This window comes from Elephas maximus, chromosome 23 (genome assembly GCF_024166365.1).
Source record: "Elephas maximus indicus isolate mEleMax1 chromosome 23, mEleMax1 primary haplotype, whole genome shotgun sequence".
Lineage (NCBI taxonomy): Eukaryota > Metazoa > Chordata > Mammalia > Proboscidea > Elephantidae > Elephas > Elephas maximus.
The window spans coordinates 20,167,660-20,189,930 of record NC_064841.1 but is presented as its reverse complement, the minus strand read 5'-3'; the positions used below and the strand labels follow the sequence as shown (position 1 = coordinate 20,189,930).

The 22,271-nt window shown below is 47.7% G+C and overlaps 1 protein-coding gene and 1 long non-coding RNA gene across 2 annotated transcripts in view; one reads left to right on the top strand and one right to left on the bottom strand.

Moving 5' to 3' along the window:
- Window positions 1-4,064, bottom strand: part of RBP1 (retinol binding protein 1) — a 34,582-nt gene extending 30,518 nt beyond the window's left edge. The window contains 3 exon segments of the mRNA XM_049867407.1: window positions 3,012-3,190; window positions 3,659-3,818; window positions 3,820-4,064. Of these exon segments, the coding sequence (XP_049723364.1) occupies window positions 3,012-3,190; window positions 3,659-3,818; window positions 3,820-3,921 (441 nt within the window). The 5' untranslated portion in view covers window positions 3,922-4,064.
- Window positions 1,425-22,271, top strand: LOC126066382 (uncharacterized). The gene is made up of 3 exons (XR_007515073.1): window positions 1,425-1,567; window positions 2,737-2,917; window positions 20,770-22,271. It is a non-coding gene; the product is annotated as an uncharacterized LOC126066382 (long non-coding RNA).

Sequence of the window (22,271 nt, the reverse complement as noted above, 5' to 3'; positions counted from 1 at the left end):
CCAAGTGTGTCAGAGTAGAACTGTGCTCCATAAGATTTTCAATGGCTGATATTTTCAGAAGTAGATGCCGGGCTGTTCTTCCGAGGCACCTCTGGGTGGACTCAAAGCTCCAACCTTCTGGTTAGCAGCTGAGTACATTAACTATTTGTACCACCCAGGGACACAAAGAGAGTAAGCACCATGAGGAATGAGACCCCTGTACCACACTGGGAAGAAGGCATTAGAGTAGGGTATAGAGCCAACCTGATGCTGACAACTGCCCTCCTCCATGCCACTGTTCCTGGCTGCTGGGTAGAGAGGGCACGAGGCTGAAGAGGCTGTAGTGGAAGTTATCTTTGGCAACCACCTTGCTCAGGACCCCTGGGGACCCTCAGAATTGTCAGCCAGTGTAGCCTCTTGGCATGTAGCTTCCCTCAGGCATTCAAAACTCCCAGGCTCCTCCATTTCTATAATTCTATTACCCTGCATGCTCTCCACCCATGGCCCTCACAGTGGTCCAAAGCTGCACACCACACAGTGGGGTGGTCCAGAGAGAAGGGTGGTCAAGGGAAGGCCCGAGTGGAGGGGCCATCCCTCCAGGAGGCAACAAATGACAAGGTGAGCGAGTGGCTGTCTACTGGGAGTGGGCCACTCTGGGACCTCCGGCAGCAGAGGTGACCATGAGTCCTAGCCCAGTTCCATCTAGTTTGTCCAGCTGCAGCTCCCTTGTCTGCTCACCCACTAGTCCTGGTGCCAGGTGTAGAAGAGGTGGCCACACGCTGCTCTGTTCATGGCCCAGATACTCCCTTCCTACCCGCCTTGTCCTTTACAATTAAGTTCTGAAGTCACCTCCCCCAGAAATCCCTCTGGGATCCCTCCTATGCTGCTGTGATCCCCCGTGCTGCCCTTTGTCACTTCTGATCACACTGTGTGAGGGACGTCAGCAACGGTGACGTGCTAGCTGTGTCCCCACTGTTAGCTCAGGTGAGGAAAAGCAGCAGGCAGAGAGCAGTGGCAACACAGGGACCCTGGAGCTGGATGGATCCAATTCAACGCCCCCTCCAAAAAAAAAAAGAAACAAAAAATTTTTTTTTTTTCCACCGCTTACTTAACTTGCCCAAGGCCACACAGCAAGTAACCCTGCCCTGGGTTCCTTATCTGTAAAATGGTGTTGTGAAGACTGAGTAAGTTCATATAAAATTAGAATAAAAGCACCTGACACGTAGTCAACACTTGAAGATTATTAGCTAGTATTATTATTAGGTAACCAATAAATTTTTTTTTTTAACCAATAAATGTTTCATGCCCTAATGGATAAAAGAAGGAAGGAAAGAGGGAAGATAATTAGCCAAGCACAAGTCAGCACATTCCAGAAGTCACATTGACCCAAAATAAACAGATACGTTCGATTTGCTCTGTGAATACCTCAAGAGCGTGCTGGGGACAAAGACTGCTCTTACGGTGGCGCGGAGTTCCATGGAGCAGGCTTGAGAAGAGATCTTGGGGTTTGGTCAGAAACACAGGGCCCAACCTCACCAAGACAGGCCCTTCTGAAGGCCTCCTCTCCCACTGAGAGCCTCTCCAGCAGGTAAGAGGCCTTGAGCCTTTTAAAGGCACAATCTGCCATTTCCCTACAACAATAGTGATTTCTCCCACTAGCAGCCCCTCTAAGGACATTCCTGCCGGCCACCCCTTCTTCCTCCATCGTTCCAAACCACAGACTCAGATACCAACTCCTGAGCGCCTTCGGATGAATAAACAAGGTGGGGGAGTGAGTCGTCTAGGCCTGGGGCTTCTTATTCCCAGAAGCGGCACTCCTTCAATCACAGTGCTAACGAACCTCACCCATCTTGTTTCTGCAAAGGCTACCAGCAGAGAGGAGCCTGACAGAGAGCAGGGGTGTGGGTTTCAAAGTCAAAAGGCCTAGGGTTCAAATTCCATCTCTAGCACGTCTCCTCCCCAGTCTGAGCACTAGTCATGGCATGATACAGCGTTACGAATCCCTCCCTCACTGGGCTGTCCTGTGAAGTAACTGGCACCATGCAGGGCACACAGCACAGTGAAGGGTGGGGGTGGGGAAGGGCACCATCAATAAGCAAGGCGGCTCCCTGAGAGCAGGCATAAGCCACTTCTGGACCCAAGGCCACGAAAGGAGACCAGAAGCATCCCGGCCTCCCAGCGACCCGGGAATGTTGATGGAAGCCTGGGGCTGACCTTCCGGAGTCTGTTGTGGCAGTGCTAATTGGGGTCTCCAGGTCACCAGCTTCCCGCCCTTGTGGGGAGGCTAGGCTGCTCCCCCCCTCCCCCCTGCAGCCTAGGTGGCAGCAGCACTAACCTACCCAGGTGTAGGCAGCACCAGTTTTAAGGAAGCACAGTGGGCAAACAGAAGACAGAGTGGGGCAGAAGTGCCCAGGAGCCGAAACCCAGCTTTGGGAAGAGGAGGGGGTGGGACAGAGGGTCAGAGGGTTTCAAGCGAGAACATAGCGCCCCCTGCCTTTGAGTGGCTTCATGCCAGGCCATAGGGGAAGAAAACACTTCAAAGGGGTCCCTGTGTTTCCTCTTTCTTTTCTCTCTTCTCTTCTTCGTCCACCAGCTGATAGAGCAGTCTAGGAGAAAGTCCAGACTGCAGAGTCAGACAGACCTGCTTGTGATTCCAGCCTCGCCCCTCCCTAGCTCTGCTACTCTGGGCATGTTACTTCTTCTCTTTGTAACTGTTTCCTCATCTGTAAAATGGGTGTACTCATATCTCCCTCAAAGGTTGCTGTGAGGTTTCAGTGAAGTCATGTGTATAAAGTACCTGGCCCAGTGCCTGGCCACAGTGGAGACTCAACAAACCGCAGGCGTCATAACTCTCACCATCCGGTTTCGACGGAGGGGATGCCCGACGAGTCGGTGCTGCCTACCGTGGGAGTGGGAATATCCCTGGCCCTGCGAGCAGGTACAGCCCTTGCTCCCCTCCCAGGTGAACTAACCCAGCCCCTGGCCGGGCCCCCTGGGCAGGAGACACCGGGGACGTGCTCAAGAGTCCTCACCATGCACTTGCGATCGTCTATGCCTGTCAGATCCTCCTCAAACTCCTTCCCGACCTGGAAGTCCATGATGTAGTTCCTAAAAGTGCTCAGCGTGCGGATAATCATATGCTCGCCTTCCTGCACGATCTCTTTGTCTGGCTTCAGCAAGTTGGCGATCTTGCGCAAGGCCACATTCACATCTGCAGGGGGTGCGGGGTTAGAGAGGGGCATAGGGTTGGCAAGGAAACCTCGGAGAACCGTTCCCAGGGCAGCAGAGGCCCGGGGAGCCCGCTCCGCCCGGAACACCATTAGGGCTTCCAACGGCTTAGCGCTGTCTATGCGCGCAGCCCGTCTGTGTCTTTATTGGCAATAAAGTTTTCTGCCCTGGTGCTAACCCTTTTAAAACAAAAGCTAGCAAACCAAGTCCAGTTTTCCTAATGAAATTACCCAGGTCCAGAGCCAACTGTGAGGCATTTGCCGCCAATTAACCCCAACAACGGCCAGTCCTCCAAGACGCGAGCTACGGGCCACCCCGAGCCGTGGCCGCGGACGCCCCGGGCGCTGGTTCGCCCCGGCCGGGAGCGGCTGCCGCGGGCTCGGGAGGGCTCCGGGGAGGTGCCGGAGCGGCTTCGCTGGCCCCCGGGCCGAGCGCGGCGGCAGGGGCTTACCGAGCGCGCGCAGGTACTCCTCGAAATTCTCGTTGCTCAGCATCTTCCAGTACCCGGTGAAATCGACCGGCATTTCGGCGGGGGACTGGGGCCGGACGGCCAAGGAGCGGGCGGGGGCGGCCTGGACTCTGCCGGGACAGCGGCTAACCGAGGCGCGCGGGGCGGTGGGCGGCCCGGAAATGCGCGCCCTCCGGGGGCCGGGGGCTCTGGGGGGCGGTGACAGCTGGATTCCAAGCGCGCACAAAGCCCGCAGGAGGATCCATTGTAGCCGTCGCTCCTCCCCGTTTAGTGGGACGGGGGCGGGGACAGGAGCGGGGGGATGGCGGAGAGCCAGGTTTGGCCCTGGCCCGCGGCCACTTCCATCCAGACCTTCAATTCGCGTCCCTATAGACGAAGAGATTGGTGGGGTGCTTTATTGGCCCCACCTCTTGGGTTCCTGAGGGATTCCTTCAAACGCCACGAACTTCTCACGTTCAGCGGCCACTTGAGGGTTGGGAAACAGTCTCCTCAGACTTGCTGGAGTGATTAGGGACAAAGGGTCAATTTACAGGCCTTTGTCAACAGCCTTTCAAGCGAGGGCCGAGGCTGGTGGGCGGCCCGGGTCGGGAAAGCTGGGCAGTTCAACTCAGGACGAGAAAAGTGAGGCACTCACCATGTCTCCCTCCAAAAATAAAAGGCAGGGCTGATGCTGTTGGAAGTGGAGGTGGCTAGAAAAAGCTCCACCACCCCAGGGGCTGACTTGGCAGGCTCTGTCCCTGAAAGCCCAACCCTCCAGCCTCCATTCAACTCACTTCCCAACTGTGGCTAGTTTCCCAAGAAACTAAGTAAAAATCAAATCCTCTGGGAAAAGTCACCCAGCACTGTGGGCCATACACTGGACTAGCCACTTTCCACGTTAACTCATTGTATTATCCCCGGATGGAGCAACTACGGTGAGGTTATGTCATTAGCCCAATGGTGCAAGGATTAAGTGGCCTGGATGGGACTGATACCAGGCTCTCCTGTATGAGGACAGGGTGATGCAGTCTGGGCTCAGTAAGGCTGGGGAGCCTGAAATCTCTCACGGTCCCAGAGGCCTAGCCCCACTTTGGACATAGGGAGGCCCCATCCATTTGCTTATTGCCGCTGGCTATGTGCTAGGGTATGGGGACATTGGTGGTTCGCTGGTAGAATTCTCACCTTCCATGTAGGAGACCTGGGTTCCATTCAGGCCTGGGCACCACATGCGCAGCCTCCACCCATCTGTCAGTGGAGGCTTGGTTTCAGCACCTCTGTTGCTGAATGGGAAACCCTGGGGCCTAGTGGTTAAGTGCTATGGCTGCTGAACAAAAGGTTGGTAGTTTGAATCCACCAGGCGCTCCTTGGAAACTCCACGGGGCAATTCTACTCTGTCCTATAGGGTCGCTGTGAGTCAGAAGGGACTTGACGGCAACAGGTTTGAGTTTTTTTTTTGGTTGCTAAGTGGCGGAGCTACCAGACTAAATCAAGCTAGGAAGACAGGCCTACCTACTTCTGAAAATCAGCCAGTGAAAACCCTATGGATCTCAGTGGTCTGATCCCCAGCATGCACGGGGTCTCTATGAATGATATCCTGGAGGAGAAGGCTGGGCCCACCCAGAGGGCCCCTGCTCTGATAGCTTCAGGCCCAGTGTAAAAATCAAACCAAGCCCATTGCCATCAAATCGACTCATAGCGACCCTATAGGACACTATAGAACACGGTAGAACTGCCCCATAGTGTTTCCAAGGCCGACTTACAGAAGCCAACTGCCGCATCTTTCTCTAGCGGAGCACTGGTGGATTCGAACTGCAAACCTTTCGGTAAGCAGCTCAGCACTGAACCACTGTACCACCAGGGCTCCTTCAGGCCCAGTATGCAGACATGCAAATCCAGAAGTAGGGAAATTAAGTTTCCTACAGCCTTTATTGGAGAAAAGATTGAAGTTGTCAAGGATTTCATTTTACTTGGATCTACAATCAATTACAATCAACAGCCATGGAAGCAGCAGTCAAGAAATCAAAAGACGCACTGCATTGTGTAAATCTGCCGCAAAGGACCTCTTCAAAGTGTTGAAGAGCAAAGGTGTCACCCTGAAGACTAAGGTGTGCCTGACCCAAGCCATGGTATTTTCAATCGCATCATATGCATGTGAAAGCTGGACAATGAATAAAGAAGATGAAGAAGAGTTGACACCTTTGAATTGTGGTGGTGGCGAAGAATATTGAATACACCGTGGACTGCCAAAAGAACGAACAAACCTGTCTTGGAAGAAGCGCGGCCAGAGTGTTCCTTAGAGGCAAGGATGGCGAGACTGCGTCTTACATACTTTGGACATGTTGTCAGGAGGGATCAGTCCCTGGAGAAGGACATCATGCTTGGCAGAGTACAGGGTCAGCGGAAAAGTGGAAGACCCTCAATGAGGTGGATTGACACAGGGGCTGCAACAATGAGCTCAAGCGTAACAACGACTGTGAGGATGGCTCAGGATGGGGCAGTGTTTCTTTCTGTTGTGCATAGGGTGGCTATGAGTCGGAACCGACTCAATGGCACCTAACAACAAGAACATAGCTTTTACTGGAAACCCTGGTGGTGTAGTGGTTAAGTGCTACAGCTGTTAACCAAGAGGTTGGCAGTTTGAATCTGCCAGGCGCTTCTTGGAAACTCTATCAGGCAATTCTACTTTGCCCCATAGGGTCGCTATGAGTCGGAATCGACTCAACGGCAGTGGGTTTTTGGGTGGGATAGCCTTTATTTACTTTCATCGCTGTTTGATTTTTAGTTGCCTTCAAATAAGTAATTCACAAAGTTCAAAGTTCAAAAAATATAGAAAAGTACATAGTAAAAATTGTACTGCTCACCCCTGCCTCCAGTCCCCCAGTTCCCCTCCCCAGAGGCATCCAATGTTACCTCTTCCTTGTCCAGTATTACCTGTTCCTTGTTAATGCTCTCAGAGATCCTTTATGCAGTGGTTGTCAAGGTGTGGTCCCCAGAATAGCAGTACAGTGTCACCTGGGAACTTGTTAGAAATGCCAGTTCTCAGGCTCAACCCAGACCTACTGAATCAAAAGCTTTAGGGGTAAGGTCCAGCAATCCTTGTTTCAACAAGCCCTCCAGGTGATGAACCTCCAGGTTCTCCAAATCTGAGAACCACTGCTTTATGCAAATGCCAGCCATTACCATACTGTTTATTATTATCCTCTCCTTAATTTTTTTTTTTTTTTTAAACCTAATGGCAGCACAGTACTCCAGAGTTCTGCACTTGGCTTGTTTCACTTAATATAATATATCCTGGAGATCTTTTCTTTGCATATATCCACATCAAATGTACCCTCCTTCCTTTTCACAGCTGCAGGATATTTCATTGTTTACCCAGCCTGTCCTCTATTGATGGACAATTTCATTATTTCTGATCTTTTACTATTAGAAACAGTGACTCAATGAAGAGCCTTGATCACACCCACTTCCCACCTGTACTGTTATGTCAGAGTGCTTTAAAATGTGTCTTTGCCAGCAAGAAAATGGCATAATCACATGGGTTGACTTTTTGACCCGCTATTAATGACTAAATGTCTTTGTTTAAAATTGCTTTTTGCATAAATCACACAGCCTAGGAGAGGGCTGGTACATTCTTTCTCCTCTCCAGCACACCAAGGCACCCGCAGGGCTCGTGTTAGCTCTCTCAGTGTTTCTGGCTGAATTAGGAAAATGTGCCCCCTCCTGAAGGTGGAGGCAGCTTGGATTTCAGCCCCTCTCCCCTCCTTGTTCTACACCAGGGCTTCTCAACCTCAACGCTACTGACATTTTGTGTCAGATAATTCTTTGTTGTGTGGGGGCTATGCTGTGCATTATAGGGTGTTTAACAGCATCACTGGTTTCTACCCACTAGATCCCAGTGGCAGATATTCCCTCCCCTGAACTGTCACTATACTCCTGCCCTTCTGGGCCTCTTCTGGGAGGCTTCTTCGAGGTGCAGGTCCTGGCAGCCCCAGAGGCAGCTGGGGTTGGTTGCGTGCACAGGCTCTGGAGGTAGGATGTCTAGTTTGGAGCTGGCTGTGTTACTGTCTAGCTGAGTGATCTTGGGTAAGTTACTTATTCTCTATGTGCCTCAGTTCCCACATCTGTCAAATGGGCACACTTGGACTACATCTCAGGGTTGGTAGGAGCAAAAGAGATAGGGATATAAGGGCATGGTACAGATGACTACTCCAGATACACTGTGCTTGAGCCCCAGGAGACTTAGAAATGAGGAAACGGGGAAGGGAGGGAAGGTTGCTGGTCTGTGCTCCCTTTCTGGGGCCTTAACATCAACCCAGTGATATGAAATGGAAAGTGCTCTCGGGAAGTGTTGAGGCAGCATTAAGGACCACCCTGTTTATCCATCCTCAGCTCGCTCCGTCATATTCAATTTATTCCGTTAATCAGAAAGTATTTTGGAGCTCCTTTCTCTCTGGGGTGATATCACTTGGGATGGGCAGGGCAAAGCAAAGAAAGAGCAACTGAGGACAGTGTGTGAAGAAGAGGGAGGGGTGGTCTGTGGGGCTGGCAATCAGCGAGGGCTCCCTGGAGGGTGTGAGGCTCTGCTAGATCTTAGGACAGCCTGCATCAGAGAGGTGGGGGGAGGGGAGACAAGGGGGGAGGGAAGAGATGGGAGAACAAAGGATTGTGGAAGGAAGGGACTGACAGGTTAATGAGAGAGAGAGAGAGTGAGAGAGTCAAATACACTATGACTTTTCTGATTGGGCTTGCTTTATCCACTAGCTTTAAATAAAAGAGTAGAGATCCAAGACCAATTCTTGGAAGCCCAAAGAGCCACCAAGGGCATGAAGACTAAGAGCCAGGGGAGTGTGAAACTGCCCTAAGACTGTGTGTAGACAGTAGAACAGTCAGGCATCACAGGCAATCCTGGTTTAGGGGGTAAATGGGGAGAGGAGAGAGCTAAGTACCCTGAGGGTGGGCTCCTGAGTAGGGGAGCTCTGGGGAAGCTGCTCTGGGTTCTCTCTGTGAGGAAGGGGAGAAAATGTGCCTTTTCATTCTTTAACTGTTCAGTCTGCCCCACAGGGATAAACAGAGCTCAGGGAAGCATCTCAGTGAAATTATTGCCCGTGATCCTTGCAACCACCCTGTGAGGTGGGAAGTGCTATCCCATCTTCCTTAGAGCCCAAGGAGCTGGCCCAGGGTCCTCAGTTGTAGGGGCCACAGAACTTCCTGAGGGCACTGGGGTTGGAGCTGAGAACACTGGGGCAGACCCCCGGGTTCCGTCCTTCCCCCAAAGAGGCTCCTCCAGAGATACTGGGGTGGGCATATGCCCTCCAGCTTTACCTCCCGGTGGGCCAGGACTCCCACACCTGGAGACACTGCCTGAGCTTTCAGGGAGCCCACTGCTTCTAGCAGGGGATGGGTGGCCTTGTGCTGTGCCTCAGGATTATAAAGAAAACCTTCCTCTGCTGATCGCGCTGGCTCTGACACCACGGACCTACTTCTCTTCTCCAGGCTCAGTGTATTTTGGTGACTTGTGAAATCTTTTCTTTTCCCTGTGTTCCAATGTGTCTCTGGAATTACGCTATGGAGAACAGCCTGCTCGAATCCCCAAGCTGTCCTCTGTGCCACCTGTAAGGTTAATGTCTGATAGGATGAAAAGTGGAGCAACAAAGCTGTCTTCCCGCGGCCACAGTGTTCTGGAGCAAGGGGGCTTGTTAAGAGGCCACAAGGGCTGAGGGGCACTTAGGTCTCCTGAAGAAGCTCTTCTTTGATGAGTTCATGAATATTCAAACATGCAAAATGGCACACCGTGTCTACAAGCTTCTGAATCTTAAACTTGCTCTGAGGGAAGGAAGGCGTGGTCTGGGGATATATTTGTGTTCTAGAAAATGGTTCTGCAGAGTGGGTCAGTTACCTTCCATCTGACCCCCTCATCCAGTCATGTGACAATTGTTTATACAGATTGTGACACACACTGCATGGGAAGGATTTCTTTCCCTCTCTTCCTCCCTTTCTCCCTTGCCTTTTCTCTTTTTGTCTTACTTTCTTATCTATTTTATTATGCAAAAATTTAAACCTATACAAGCATAAAGGGAATAGTGTATTGAACCCCCACATATTAATTACCCATCTTCAACAATTATTAACCCATGGCCAATCTTTTTTTGTCTATATCCCCATCCACTCCTCCAATTCCAAAATTATTTTGAGGCAAATGCCGGACATTCTGTCACTTCCTATGGAAATATTTTAAGAAGAATCTCTAAAAAATAGGAAATCATTAAAAAAAAAAAAAAAAACCACAACACCATTATCACAACCTCAAAACAATAATATTAATTTCTTAATATCATCAAGTATCTAGAAAGTGCTCAGTTATCTCATAATCTTATTTTATTTTTTAGTTTGTGTGTTTGAGTTGGGGTCCAAACAAGTGTTGTATGTTGCAATTGGTTGATACTTCTCTTTTATTTTGTGGCTTATCCTTCCATTGAAATATATTAATATATTGCATATTCATATTTCTCCTTTCTTAGATAAATGGTAGCATTAGAGAAAAAGTTGTTGTCAAGTAGATTCTGACTCATGGTGGCCCAATGTGTGTCAAAGTAGAACTGAGCTCCAGAAGGTTTTCAATGACTGACTTTTTTGGAAGTGGATCACCAGGCCTTTTTTTCTGAGGTGTCTCTGAGTGGATTCAAACCACCAACCTTTCAGTTAGTAGCTAAGCACTTAACCATTTGCAATATCCAGGGACTCAAAAAAATGGTAGCTTATCATATACTTTATTTCAACTGAATAGAAAGAACATCCACAGTAACATAGGGAGAGAGTCTTACTTCCTTTTTACTGCTGTGGAGTGCTCCACTGTGTGGATGTATCATGTTTATTGAGCCACTCCCCTACTGATGAACGCTTGGGTTGTTTCCAATCTTTTGCTATTACAAATACAGTCATGTGCCACATAACGTCTGTTCGGGCAATGCCCAACCACATTTACGTCTGTGGTCCCATAAGGGTTATTAAAAAAAAAAAAAAAGCCCATTGCTGCTGAGGCAATTCCAACTCATAGTGACCCTATTAGACAGAGCAGAACTGCCCCATAGAGTTTCCAAGGAGTAGCTGATGGATCCGAACTGCTGACCTTTTGGATAGCAGCCATAGCTCTTAACCACTGTGCAACCAGTGCAGAAATCCCTATTGGAGAACAGAACGTAGCAGACGTAACCACACACAGAGAATGCAACAGCTTCTTGCACACAACGCATGTATCTCATGTCTCTTGTACACAAAGTGATTGTGCTGCCAAGCGTATCATGGTACAGTACATATATAATGTATAACACATATGTCTTGATAGTCATAATAAATGCCTGTGTTACCGGCTTATGTATGCTCTGTACTGTACTTTCTATCATAATTATAATGTGAACTTTCCCTACTCACAGATAAAATCTTTACCGTATAACAGGGTATACTTCGACTCGTAGGCAGCAGCATCCGATCTTGTGTACTGTGCATCTTGAGTGTTGTAGTATTACATGTTTAATTTTCTTTTGAAAATATTTCTGTGAAGTGCCTCATGGTTCCCAAATGCCGCAAAACTGGCACTAGTGATAGCATCAGCAAGAGGCAAAGGAGAAGTATCAATTTGGAAGTGAAACAAAAGGTAAGTATATAATATGGTGTTCCCACAACCTCTAAATCATGGAACATTCTATTTCACAGAATGTATTGTGGCCGTTAAGCAATCCAGGAAGGTAGCATGTGGTACAGTGAATTACTTCATATGGCTCTCCTAGCCATAGTCTATTCATAAGGTTTTCACTGGCTAATTCTTTCCAAGAGTCCTTCTTCCTTGTCTGGACACTCAGCTGAAACCTGTTCGCTATAGGTGACCTTGCTGGTAGTTGAATACTGGTGGCATATCTTCCAACATCACAGCAACACGCACACCCCCACAGTATGACAAACTGTGTGCTGAGCAAATAATCCAAGAAGCTGGACTGTATGAAGATGAACAGGGCATCAGAATTGGAGGAAGACTCATTAACAACCTGCATTATGCAGATGAACAACCTTGCTTGCTTAAAGTGATGACAGCTTGAAGTACTTATTGATGAAGATCAAAGACTACAGCCTTCAGTATGGATTACACCTCAACATAAAGAAAACAAAAATCCTCACAACTGGACCAATAAGCAACATCATGATAAAAGGAGAAAAGATTGAAGTTGTAAACCATTTCATTTTACTTGGATCCACAATTAACGTCCATAGAAGCAGCAGTCAAGAAATCAAAAGACACATTGCATTGGGCAAATCTGCTGCAAATGACCTCTTTAAAGTGTTAAAAAGCAAAGATGTTACCTTGAAGACTAAGGTGTGCCTGACCCAAGCCATGGTGTTTTCAACTGCCTCGTGTGCATGTGAAAGGTGGACGATGAATAAGAAAGACTGAAGAAGAATTTGACATCTTTGAATTGTGGTGTTGGTGAAGAATATTGAATACACCATGGACTGCCAAAAGAATGAACAAAACTCTCTTGGAAGAAATACAATTAGAATGCTCCTCAGAAGAAAGAATGGTGAGACTTCATCTCACATACTTTGGACATACTATCAAGAGGGATCAGTCCCTGGAGAAGTCCCTTGGTAGAGGGTCATCAAAAAAGAGGAAGACACTCAAGGAGATGGCTTGACAGAGTAGCTGCAACAATGGGCTCAAGCATAACAATGGTTTTGAGGAAGGCGCAGGAGCAGGCAGTGTTTTGTTCCATTGTACATGGGGTTGCTATGAGTTGGAACCGACTCGATGGCACCTAACAATAGCAACAGCCACAGTCTTTCTGACTCCCACAAAATGGTGTTTGTAGTCCACCAAGAGGATTAGACAGTCTGCTGGGAATGCAAATAAGGGGCATGGAACACTTGTGAGGGTGGGACCATACAAATAAGGTATATAGAACCCTAATGAGGAGATTGGTCAGTTTTGCCATCCCGCTAGGCTTAAAAAAGAAAGCCAATCCCAGAACAAAGGGGAGGGAGGGCTTCACTACCACCAAGAAGAAGAGACAGGAGCATTGCATATTCTTTGGATCTGGGGTCCCTGCTCTGAGAATCTCCTAGACCCAGGAGATAGAGAGAGAGAAAAAAGTAACATCAGAGACGGCTTGAGATGGTGAGAAGTGGCAGCAGAGAAACAGTGGCAGCAGAACCAGGAGGCTGGCTCAAGATGGTGCATTGGGCTTCCTGGCCCACGGAGCAAGATGGATACAATGGGTGTGCCAACACAGGGAGTGAGAGAGCTGCACTTATTGGAAGAGCTAAAGAGCTTTGTAACACTTATAACCCCCAAATTGTGAGCATTGCCTGTGAATGAGTTCTGTGTGGCCATTGCAACAAATTATCAAAACCAGCAGAGAAGCAGAGGGTGCCATAGGAGGAATAGCTGGTGTCAGAATGGGTAAAAAGGTTGGAGGGTGAAGGTATACTTGATCTCTTCTCATAGAAATCAGACCTGGACTGCTGATCTAGATTCTCCTTCCGCCTTGTGAAATTAGAGGAGTTCAGATGCCTCCACCATACCATTTTTCAATGCAGTGCTACCTACATACAATGAACAACTTAAGTCTTTTTGTATTTTGGATAGTGTATCTTTGGGATAGATTCCTGGAAGTGAGATTCTTATATCAAAAGACAAATACTTACATACTTTTGCTAGCTATTGTCTAATTTCCCTCCATAGGCTTGGACCTTTTGCCTTCCCACAAACAATGTATGACAGCTTGTTTCCCCACAACCTTGCTAACAGATTGTGTTGTCAAATGCTTGAATTTTTGCTGGGTGAAAAATGGTATCTCAGAGTAGTTTGCATTTGCATTTGGGGAAGGCTTTGATACTGAAAAGTGAGCAGTTATTTTCTTATTTATTAAGGATTGTAACAGCCTCAGTTGATCCCGTCTGAATGTGTAAATGACCACCAGAATGGGAGGAAGAGCTGCTGAACACAATTATGACTTTTAGGTTGTTTTATTCAATTAGGTGTATCAAGTCCATCTGCAGTCCTTAATGTGACTTCTCAGTATAACATGTTACCAGGCTCAGGGCTCGAGGAAAGTGGCCCCTCCACCCAGATTTGGGAAGATGGGAGGTGGGCTTTCTTCTGGGGCTTCCCATTGGGTAATGCAAGGGCCAGCCTAGTTTTTGGGAGGGGGGTCATTTTTCACATGCCTTCCTGCTGCTACACCGGCAGAAGATTGCCCATGGGAAACGCTTCTGGAATGCTCGGAGATGGCTGGGACACTGAAAATGGTGGTAGAGAAGGTGGGCATTGGAAGTGTCCTGCCCAGAGTGAGGACAATGTGGTTCAGTGGGCAGATCCAGGGCCCTTATTGAGGCAACTGTTGTTGATCCTGGCAGTTTTCTAAAAAAGAGAAAACCTTTTTTTTGCAAAGATGTTGTTACTGTTAGCTGCCATCAAGTTGACCTTGACTCATGGCAACCCAATGCATAACGGAACAAAATACTGCTTGGTCCTGTGCCATCCCCATGGTTGGTTTCAGGTGGGACTGTTGTGATTCATAGGGTTTCCATTGGCTGATTTTGGGAAGTAAATCACCAGACCTTTATTTCTAGTCCACTTTAGTCTGGAAATTCTGCTGAAACCTGTTCAACATCATAGCAACATGCAAGCCTCCACTGTTGGATGGCTGGTAGCTGCGCATGTGATGCATGTAGTGCATCGGCCGGGAACCGAACCCAGGTCTCCCACATGGGAGGCAAGAATGCTACCATTAAACTACTGATGCCTTATTTTGCAAAGATCCCTGGGTCCAGATTTTCAAATTCTGAGACCTCGAAGACATTTGTTCGTAAAGTAGTTTGAAGCATGGGTCCTGTGGGATCCTATGTTTTGTGTGTCAGAGGAGTTACCCACCAGCTATTGGGATAGTTCAGGCAGAAGCCCTGAAAAGACAGATCACATGTCTAGGGCTCCAGGGCAGTCATTGTACCCTTACATTTTATTAAGAGAGAAAGGAAATAAACAAGTAACAAATTAAAACAATGGAGATCATTAGGACGATGACATAGAGAATAATTGGGGTGGGTGACTTTGGGTAGGAGGTTTGGGAAAGTTTATAGGAAGTGCTATTTGACCCGAGACCTGAGGGCCGAGCAAGCCTTTGGAAGATTCATGGGGGGAAAGTATTCTGGGAAGAAGAAACCAGTATAAAGGCCTGGAGTCAGGAAAGAGCCCAGTGAATGTGAGGCTGGTGCAGAGTGGGGGATGTTAGAGGATGAGGTGGAAAAGTTGAGCCAGATTATGTATGAATTGGTAGGCCACCATCAGGAACGTAGAATTTATGCCATGTATCTTGGGAAGCCATTGAATGGTTGGAATTACATATATGAGTGGGGTGATTTACTTTGCATTTTTAATATACCTGTCTCTATGGTAGGTAGAGAGGTCTAGAAAAAGGCCCCTTGGGACTCACTTCCCTACAAGAACCTGGGCCACCCAAGACAGCTGTGTTAGGAAGCTCAAGCCCAGTTGATCTCAAAGGTAGCTTCTCTCCACAACCCACTCAATGCTCCCCATCCTGGGTGAGACAATTTCAGTCTCCTGAGATTTCCACCTTGGAGAGTCCACCAAACTTGTTTCCCTGGAGGGTATCCATCTCACACAAGGTCTTCCAATGATGTTAGGGTTGGTGATTTCATCCCGAATTGTGGGAGTTGATGGTCCTACTCTTGGCTAACTCACCTCCCTCTACCCATTTCTATTTGGTAGCCCTGTTTGAATGCAAAAGTCACCATCTCTTTGCCATCTTCTCACCACTTTGTTCTCAGCAGCACCCCTAGTGTGTCCCCAAAACTGGGGTATCAAAATTCAAGCCATATGCAATTGGACAATTAGAGCCTGTGGAGAATGACCTTGTTGGACTGTCCTATACTGTGGAGACCTTATGGAGTAGAAGTCCTCCACCCTAGAAGAGGAGACTGGGAAGATTTAGTGGAGTTATGGACACCTAACAGGATGGTCCTATAGACAATGGTTCAGCTGAGAGAGTGTCTTTGAGTGTAGTGGCATAGTAGGCAGGAGATCAGAAGCAGTCAGCCTTTGAGTTTTAGTCTTACTTTAGTGTTACATGGCCATTTCATCCCATGGGAGAGCCAGTAGATGGAAAGACTGGAGAAGTCATGTTTCCACGCCTCATCATGTCATGACAGTGATGCAGGGATCATTTTTGGTCAGAAGCAATTACTAAGAAAATTTTAAGAGAAATGTCAGTCGCAGTTAGGTTATATCAGAGTCGCTGAATAGTGGGCAAAGGGACAATATAATTTATCTGCCTATGAATGCCCAGCCAACCTCCCCTCCCTGGGACTTATCCATAAAATGGCTAATGTGGGAGGTGGGACAGGTTATCTGAGAAGCTGGGCAACTAGAAGCAGCCATTGTCAAGTTCATTTTAGATAGAAGATAGGTGTAGACAGATTCTTCATCCACAGGACTGTTTTATTTTTAATAGGCCCATTGGGCCAATGGCTGGGTAAAAAAAAAAACCCCAAACCAAACCAGTTACCATTGAGTTAATTCTGACTCATGGTGATCCCAAGTGTTAAAACCAAACCAAACCTGCTGATTCCTACTCATAGTGACCCAATAGAAGAGTAGAACTACCCCAATAGGGTTTCCAAGGCTGTAATCTTTATGGATTAGGAGTGCTAGTGGTGCAGTGGTTAAGCACGTCACTGCTAACCAAAAGGTTGGCAGTTTGAACCCACCAGCCTCTCTGTGGGGAAAAAGATGTGGCAGTCTGGCTCCGTAAAGATTATAACCTGGGAAACCCTTGGGGCAATTCTACTCTGTCCTATAGGGTCCCTATGAGTTAGAATAGACTTGATGGCAAAGGGTTTGGTTTTTTTTTTTTTTTTTGCAGTCTTTATGAAAGCAAACTGCCACATCTTTCCCCTGTGGAGCAGCTAGTGGGTTCAAACCACTGACCTTCCATTTAGCAGCTGATAACTTACCCACTGCGCCACCAGGGCCCCTCAGTGGTTGGGTGAGGGGGCTATATATATATATGTACGTATGTATATATATTTATCATTTACCTTGAACACTCTTAAGTACTTGGTGTAAGGTCTCGTGGTTTAGGGTATGATCTCGAGGTTTTGAGACATAAGAAGATTTACAAATTTTGTGTTTTCACTTTGAATGATACTCTTAAGATATTCACTATGGGGCAGCTATGAGTTTGTATTGACTTGACAGCAATGGGTCTTAAGATGTATTTTTGGCCAGTAATAAAACAAAAAAAAAAATGATTTTATATATTCACAGCTTATCCCACTTCCATACCTTCCAAGGTAGATTGTGTTTGTTTACTTCACCTCAGGCCTTCTTATTGGGCTAATCAGGGGTATTGGGTGGAGGCGAAATTGGAGGTGGCCTTGAAGAGCTGACTTGGTGGACAGAGAAATAGCAAGCAGTTACACTTGGAAGAAGAGAGGATATTGGGGAAAGGGTGAGGGATGGGAAGCATGGTGTGCGGAGACAGGAATCCTTATACAAAGTTAAGTACTTTTCAAAAGTAATTATTATAACCATATGTAGTTTTTGTGTTGATGATAGAATAGAATCGTGGGTAAGACATGGCTCTATTGGGTCTTTTTTTCAGAAGAAGCTAGGGTTTAGAGAAGTTTTGTGATTTGCTCAAGTTCACGTGGATGATGAGTAGCAGGGCTGGGACTGAATCTGTGTCTGGCTCTGTTGGACCCCAAAGCCCAAGGTCTTAAAATCCACTTATTGTTTCCCAAAGGAGGTCAAGATCCATGGGGATGTGGCGGGTCTGCTGCACCTGATAAATATGTCTACAAAGGAAATCCCAGAGATAAAATAAGTCTCCCAAGTCATCATCAACATGGAAGTAGAACTTGAATTCCCATGTGAAACCAAAACACGGGGCATATATTCTAAGCAGAAAAATCTATAAACAGTTAAAGATTAATGTACCTTACTGAGGCTCCAGCCAAGTTTAAAAAGAACAAATCTTGCCAGACCAATGTTTTTGCATTCTTGGGGCAGAATTATACAATGAAGGGATGAAAGGGAAGCAGCTGGTCAAACATACATTGATTTCTGGGAAGCACGTGAGGAGTGTTCTGGGACTTCCCTGCCAGTGAATACAGATCAGGACTTCTGCTGACTCTGGGAGGGGGAAGTGGCCACACAGGGCAGGATGGCAAGAGCAAGGTGGGCCCAGCTCAGGGCTAGCTTCAAGGCCACAGTCTATGTCTTGTTTCCTTAGAAGCAGTAAGGGGTAACAAGTTTTTAGCCGGCGTTCTACTCTTGTGGAGGGTTTGTAGATCCAAAAAGATAAGAAATAGGCCAGGAGCTCAGTGATTCAAGGACAGCGAACACATTTCAAATAGCATTATAATAATCTCTCTATAAAAAAAAAAATCTCTATAGTGACCTTCTAATCTGTGACCTTCCTTCCTGCTCAACTCTGCCCACTGCCTCTGGATTGATAAAGAATCCAGTGGAATGAACAAAGCTGGGTTTTGGAGTCACACTGGTTTTGAATCCTCACCATTTCCTAGCTGTGTGATCTTGGGTAAGTCACTTAATGTGTCTGAGCCACCACGGTCGTAGCACCTGGTACACACATCTTCTGTAAATTCTAGTTTCCTTCACTTCCTTGTCATGAAGGCCCTCTGCCATCTTGCCCCAATGTCTTTTCCCAACCCTGCACTCATTTTTACTCCAGTCAACCTCCCATGCTTGTCTTCTGTATCCTCACACCAAGCCTTACTTCTGTGGATCCTCCAACCGAAATCCCCTCCCTCTTCTCCTTCTCCTCCACCCATCAAAGTCTTCACATCCCGTTTTCACCATTCTTACTTCTCTGAATTCTGAGCTCTCCCCATCATGTTGCTTTTGCCCACACTGCATCAGGTGGACTGAGATCTTTCTCATCTGTGCACACTTGTGCATGCCTGCTTCAGCTTCCTCAATGAGACTCAATGCTTTGGGGGCCAGTGACTGTGTCTTAAATTTCTTCTATATTCCTCACAGCACTGGTCAAGAGCTGGACACACAGTAACATGAGCCCACGGACACTCACTGAGAGAACTGGAGGAAGCGCCAAGGCTGTAAGCTTATGTGTCCTACAGGAAACGCTGTTAGAAAAACCTGCTAGGTGCCTGGAAATGGGCTCAATGCTTGGGTTACTGCCATGAGTGAGACAAGACCCTAAGAAAGTTAGAGTCTAGCGGTAGACAGAAATGTAACAAGTAGAAGCTTCAGGGACAAGATGGTGGTTAAGCATAGGAACAAAGCCTGAAGGATAAGTAGGCATTTGCTAGACTGAAGGTGGAGAGGGTACAACAAAGAGGGAAAAGCAAGTGCAAAGGCACAGGGGTATGGGGAAGCCTGGAATCTTTAGGAAACGTGGAGTCATCAAATGTGGTTACAGCATGGCTAATGGAAGTAGTGGGGCAGGAGGGATGGGAGGGTGTGACACACTGGGGGAAATGCTGGAGAGTCACGTGGGGCCAGGCCATGGAGAGCCTTTATGCTGTAACAAGCAACTTGGAGTCTATCCTCTAGGAAATGAGAATCCGTTGAAAAGTTTCAAGCATAGGAGTGTCATCATGATGGAAAGGGAAAAGGGAAAAACTCAGCCATGGTAATAGAGCTCTGGGAGTGAGCCTCCATGGCAAGCCAGTATGTCCAGAAAGAACAAGGCATAGGGCAGGGGTGCAGTGGGAAGGAAGGTGGCATGTTCTGCCTGCCAGGAGATTGTACGGATTGTACAATGACAAGTGCAGATGCCTTGTTCCTGTGCCATCATGTCCCTGGGGTACAGGGATGAGGGTAGGAGGTAAAAATCACCTGCTCACCTATTCATAAATTTACCTAACCATTTGTCTACTTACAGGTGCAGCCATGCATCACAATCCATTGAGGCAAGTATTCACCCATCCATCCACCCACCTATCAACTGCCTATGTTCACCCATTCCATTGCTGTGGAGTCGATTCTGACTCATAGTAACCCTATAAAATAGAGTATAACTGCCCCATAAGGTTTCCAAGCAGCAGTTGGTGGATTTGAAATGCTGACCTTTTGGTTAGCAGCCAAATTCTTAGCCACTGTGCCACCAGGGTTGCTATGAGTTGGAATTGACTCAATGGGAATGGGTTTGGTTTTATATTCACCCATATACCTACCTATATCCATCCATCTATCCATCCATCCATCCACCCACCCAACCACCCACCCATCCATCCATCCATCCATCCATCCATCCATCCATCCATCCATCCATCCATCCATCCATCCATCCATCCATCCATCCATCCATCCATCCATCCATCCATCCATCCATCCATCCATGCATCCACCCACCCATCCATCCTTTTTTTTTGTTTGTTTTAACAGTCTTTTACTTCAAGGTATAACTAGGAACTATAAGATATACAGATAAATGTTCAAGGCCTGTGGTAGATTGCAAAAGTGGCCACCAGCAATAGACAATTGCTGGGTGCTCACTGGATACAAGGATCTCCTAAGAAACTGTGAGCAATCTGAGAGCTAGGGCTTGGCTTTATGGTCTCTATTCACAGGTACTCAGTAGGTGTTGTCAATCATAACTCTGATGGGAGAGGGCACCACAGAGCCTGAAGAAATCTTTGAGAACTGAATTTTCTAAAATCATTTCCACAGCTGGCTTTATGTTAACATAGATGTGAATGTGTGGGCTTGGTCTGGCTACTCCAAGAAAACAATATTGCTCATCATGGCCACCATCACCTATGTTGACCACTGCCCTGCTGAGGGTAGGCTCTCCATTTAGACTGTGGTCTTGTTTCATTCATTCATTCACTGAGTGTTGGAGTTAGTTTTTCTTTCTTTTTCTTTAATTGTAAGGAAAGGAAAAAGAGTCTGGAGAACTTAAAATAAGGAAATTTACTGGAGGATTATATAAAGTATTCACAGAATTTATGGGAGGCTAGGGAAATAAGAATAATAAGTGTGACTTTGTAGTGGGAACTGGTTAGGACATGGCCACCAGGACAAATAAACTAACCATTTTCAACGTGTCACTCTGTTCTAGATTTGAATTCCAGGAAGCAAGCACCTGGGTACACACCATCAGGCTGAATCAAATGAGGAAAGGAAGTCCTTCAGAGAAATGCAGGATGCTGTTAGGAAAACGGAGTGGAACACGTGGTCTGGCGCTGAGCTGATTCCAACCCCACCGCTGCCCTCAAGGGGCGAACAGTCAGGTGGGGGAGACAGCCATGGAGACAGCAGCAACCAGGGTGACTGGGGCTGCGATGGAGGATGAGCAGGGGCTGTAGGAGCACAGAGGAGAGGCTCTCCTCCAACCTTGGTGATGGGCAGATAGGGGTGGCTAGGGGGGCAGAATTAGGAAAGCTAGGTCTGTGGATGAGATGACATCTTGAGATGAGAGGGAAATCCATACCTCACAAACATCCATGTGCACCAATTTGCTGTCCTGCTGAGAAGTCAGTTGGCCAAATTAGTACCAGAAAGAATCCTGGTAGTGCATTGGTTAAATGCTCGGCTACTAACTGAAAAGTTGGCAGTTTGAACCCACCCAGTGGCTCCTTGGGAGAAAGACGTGGAGATCTGCTCCCATAAAGATTACAGCCTGGAAAACTCTATGAGGCAGTCCTATTGTGCCACATGGAATTTGCTAGGAGTCGGAATCCACTCAACAGCACTGAACAACAAGAGGGCTCCCAGGGGGACTGTGAAGGACAAGACAAGGCTCTGGGGTTGCCGAAGGGATTGGAACCCCACCCCGGGCTCAGTGCACCACGTTCTGGCTTCTCTGCAGAAACGTGATGCTGCTGACCAGGTCACCACTCCAGTTGCAGTGTTCTCCATCTTCCCCTTACGAAGTCAGGCTCCCCCAGACTCACTGTCATTCAAGTATGTGCCCTGACAATGCCTGTGGGCACAGGGGGGCTCCCTCTAGCTTCTGCTCAGCCAGCCTGCCTTTGACCCAGTTCCCCTCTGCTCACAGCGGAGGGAAGACAAGTGGAGAATGAATGACTGACATCCAGATGCCATCTGCACCCCATCCCTCCTTTCTTCCCTCCAGTGGCATGCTTCTTCCCCCAGCATCCCTTCCTATTCTGGCCTCCAACAAAACAGGAGCAAAGGGGACATAAACAAACTGCTGGGTTACTTTGTGATTTATGATCACTTACTCCAAGTGGTGGACGGGCCCATCATTTCCTTCCTGCCTGCCTACCCTCTCCCCTTACGGAAATGTCACTGCCACCACACCCACACAGACTGTGGTGGACAAGTCCATCTCAGGCCAGTGAGTCCCTCTCTGGAAATGTGGAACTGTGATGCTGAGATGAGGGGCTAAGGTAGAAGGTCATGTAGGCACAGGTGTTCAGGCCGCTATGTGAGCAGCAGTGGCTGAGGAGCAGAGAAGCCGTCTGTAGGTAGGGGAGGAGCAGGGAGAGGAGAGTGAGGAAGAGTGAGAAGACAGGAGAGACAGAGAGACGGAAGAAGGTGGAAGAGGAAGAGGAAGTACAGGAGGAGAGAAGAAGGAGGAGGAGAAGAAAAAGAAGA